The following is a 4,024-nucleotide window of genomic DNA, read 5'->3' as shown; positions in this document are numbered from 1 at the left end:
GTCTCCAGATTCTATTGGAATCCCAAGCAGTGTGGGTTAGTGGTGGGATGCCTGTGAAGGTTTACATACAACATCTGGAGAACACACACAGGCGTGGACCCTTCTGCGCTACCCTAAAGAACAAACTAATTTTGCTTCATAAAGTTAAAATAAAACTTGCTGAATAATGCTACATTAACCTATTGAATTAATCTTGCATTGTAACCCTGTACTGCCCTGCAACACCTGTAATCGCCTTGGATAAAGGTGCCTGCCAAATAGATGTTATCAGAATGAACAATAATAAATGCAAATTAAAAACCTGTGAAGTAGTATAATTTTAAGTTAGTTTTAGAAACAGCTAATGAAATAAACAGTCTGGGTTTTACTGTTTGAATAATGCAAAAGGTGTTATTACTAAATATACTACTAGCTTGTACCCTTATGCAGCTCGATACTATTTCTTATAGTATATCTGTGATATGAATTTTCTTCTGTAACATTTAGGCCAAACTGTTTGCCCCCAAAATACTCACTGTCAGTAATGACAAGATGCCACTATAAAGACAGTATTTGATATTTGCATGCTTTGACTCACATGCATGTTTTCATTTGCAACAGAGAGGTGCAAGCCTAGAGGGATGCATATCATGAGTTCAGCTACTACTTTAAAAACCCTGATTTAAACTGAAAGAAAGCAAAGGCATTGACATGACAAGAACACCTACTACACAAGGGAACAGAATACCTGCATTCAATTAATTTAAAGTACTGCCTAAGACAGAACCTATAAATTAACAGGGGCTCCATCACAAAGTCAAGGAGCTGAAACTGGGGAGAGAGCATGGTCCCCTAAGAAAATACTGTATAAAAAGCAACAGAAAGATAGAAGCAGGGTCTCCAGCCATTTCACTGTATTTGTTGAGTGACGTCTGAGGGAGTATGCGCTCCCTATAAGACAAAAAGTAGAGAAACAGAAACCAGCTGTCAACAAAAGAGCATTAACTAAAAAACGAAATCGTCAGCAGTGAAACCAGATGCCTGGTTTCAAATTGATATGAAAAGGCAAGGAGCATTAAGTATTTTATCTTCTATTGAACTGTGTGAAGATGGAGTCTGGAGTCTCTGTAATTGAATTTCATTCATGTCATGATCCATAACAAACTGCTTATTTAAACTGATCCCGTACTCAATGTTACACTGACCTTGCAAGTCACTTTTTCACTTTCACATGTTTTACTTTTTCTATATGAGAATTCAAGAGCTCTTGTAAGACTAATTTAATCAAAAAGCCAAGTAGATGATTTATTTTTCCAAAGTCGTTTCTTCAATAAGCTCTATGGCACCAGACTTCCACTCGTAAGCAAAACATTTATATGTAATGCATTTACAGCTATGGCCAAAAGTTTTGCATCACCTAGAATTTTAGGATTGAGACAGAATAAATATATATATATATACACATAATTTAAATATTTAATTTAACATCGTGTAATCAAATAAACTACAAAATAACGCAAAATTCTACCGGAAGCCATTGTAGTAGTACAGTATTTCATGTTAGATTTTTAAAATTTTTATCATTTTTCGTTGGAAAAATGATGGAAACCTACAAAGCTGTATGTAATTCAATATGTTAACAAAACATAATTCAGTCAGTTTCATTTGACTTTATGAAACAACATTTGTTAATTTAATAGGTTGATGTAAAACCTTTGGCCATAGCTAGGTTGATGTAAAACCTTTTGGGCATAGCGTATATATATATATATATATATATATATATATATATATATATATATATATATATATATATATATCTATATATATGTGTATGGGACACACCCTTTCGTATACTGCGCATTTTAGCTCAAATGTATAGGACTATCCAAAGTAATATGCCTGTTCAATAGCTTTTTTTTTTTTTAAATGTATTTAGGATGAAACAATACCTTTATGCTGGTTTTGAAATCATTAACACCTTATGACTTTGCAGTATTCACAAAGTATTTGTCTGAGGGATGAATTTAATCTTCTATGTGATGATTTAAACTACTGAGCATGCAGACATATAAGTTTGCGGATAGGAGATTGAACTGGAAAATGAAAACACTTGCATACTGCTGATTTATCAGAAGACACAGAAAGCAGTTTTTAAAGTGCACTAAAAAATGGCAAGCGATAGAAAAATCACTGTTGTTTATCCCCTACAGGCAAATCCAAACATTTTACAAACTGAAGTCCAACAAGTCTTTCAAACAAATGTATGTTTCAAAAGGGTGGTTTGTTAACAAATAAACACTTTGCTGAAGGTTTAATCTTACTTTACAAGCTATAAAGTCCTATGTTCTCACTGTTACCCAAGCAATAAGACAGAACAGGGGGTGTGAGTAATAGGATAATGAGTTTGAGAACCTCCGAGTTGAGTTACCTGCAAGAGTGCTAATTGCTTGCAACCTCACGGATCACGAGGAATGGTCACTGCTAGATATATACCTTGGCTATCGTTATGTGCCCTATTAGCAATTCCAGCTGCATTGGATTATAAAGAGTAAACTCAATACCAAACAAAAAATAGATAGCATAATACCTTCAAGAATGACTTGTGTGGAAATCCATCTCCATGGTGTCTTTAGACAGATACACGACCCAGTATACCAGGTTGAATGCACCAAATGATAACGGGAAAAAAATTCTGGCATACTTGTCTATCTTGCTAGTTCCAGTAATAGCATTTGGGTTAGAAGGTATGGCAGATCCCTGCTGAAGAAACTGTGGTTGTGGCAAAGCGTATGGTATATTGTTTTCTTCAAGTGGTTCGCCATGGGAAACCACAGAGTTTATTCTCTTCTTTACGTTGCAACTGGAGTCTGATTGCTGCTGCAGTTTTATTCGAGAAATGAAAAGAAATATAAATAAATAAAAACATTTTTTATAACACAACCTATAATGAGTACATATGTAATGTATTGTTAAAACACATTTATGATAATCAGTCAACTAACAAGAAGACACCTTTTACTTCAGGTTACATGACTTTATGGAAACAATCTTCATTTTTTCATGCACTAAAAATGTTTCTATTCCAGACTATGTTCATGGATATTGTATAGCAGTTGGTCCAAAAAAAGGGGCAAAAAATACTATGGTGTTGGGTAGTTAGTATGGAAGTGAATTAAATGTGACCTTTACTCAATGAATATGACCTTTCAAAAACAATGTGAGTGCTATGAATTTAGAAGTGTCAGTTACACCTCTCTATCAAAATGTCAGATGTTTTTAAATGGAGTCTGTGTATGTTACAGAATGCACAATGATATAGAAAATACAGTATACACTGTGTGCAAAAGGTTATTATTTACACAAATGTATCCACATACTGTATATGAAGCCATCCATTCTGGCAACTGCACTGAATCGATTTCATTTAGTTAAGTAATCTGATGCAGTACTACAAATGTAACTTGCGCTATCACTTCCATACAAAGCCACTTTGCCTGTCTGTTCTTGTATCCTATTATCAAAGAGAGGAAATTACCGAGACAATCTCGCCATCCACCGCTTCAGTCTCTGCCTCTAGTGCTGCTGCTCTTGCCTTCTTTGTCATCGCCTTCTGAGTCTCAAGATTGGTGAAATAGTTGACAGCAGCAAACTCAATGAGTGCAGAGAAGACGAAGGCGAAACACACAGCGATGAACCAGTCCATGGCAGTGGCGTAGGACACTTTTGGCAAGGAGTGTCGGGCACTGATACTGAGTGTTGTCATAGTAAGGACAGTGGTGATGCCTTAAATAAAAAAAAATATATATATAATAAAGTGACTTCAAAATACAGTATGAGGCAATGGAGCTTTGGGGCTTAAGAGTTTAACAGGGCATTTGCTCTCTAGTCTTTCAACAAAGTCTAATTCAACTGGTTATAAAAGGTTGATGTATTTAGTTCATACATTTTGTGTAGCTTGATTGTCAAACATGTTCCACAAATAAAACCTTTGTCAGTCTCTACGATTCGATTGTGTATACTTCTGAGCTGGTATAGCACAATC

General features: G+C 35.2%; 1 protein-coding gene across 3 annotated transcripts in view; it reads right to left on the bottom strand.

Moving 5' to 3' along the window:
* Positions 1-471: 471 nt before the first annotated feature.
* The window catches only part of LOC121324723 (gamma-aminobutyric acid receptor subunit alpha-6-like), a 9,198-nt gene continuing 5,645 nt past the window's right edge, over positions 472-4,024 (bottom strand). For all 3 annotated transcript variants that reach the window (XM_041266861.1, XM_041266862.1, XM_041266863.1), the window contains 3 exons: positions 3,518-3,765; positions 2,570-2,859; positions 472-930 (listed from right to left, as the gene is read on the bottom strand). In XM_041266861.1, coding sequence (XP_041122795.1) covers positions 2,572-2,859; positions 3,518-3,765 — 536 coding nt within the window. In that variant the 3' untranslated portion in view covers positions 472-930; positions 2,570-2,571. The remainder of the gene's footprint in view (positions 931-2,569; positions 2,860-3,517; positions 3,766-4,024) is intronic.

The sequence above is a fragment of the Polyodon spathula genome, chromosome 12, assembly GCF_017654505.1.
Source record: "Polyodon spathula isolate WHYD16114869_AA chromosome 12, ASM1765450v1, whole genome shotgun sequence".
Lineage (NCBI taxonomy): Eukaryota > Metazoa > Chordata > Actinopteri > Acipenseriformes > Polyodontidae > Polyodon > Polyodon spathula.
Note: the sequence above shows the minus strand (reverse complement) of the source record. Positions and strands in the feature narration are given on the sequence as shown.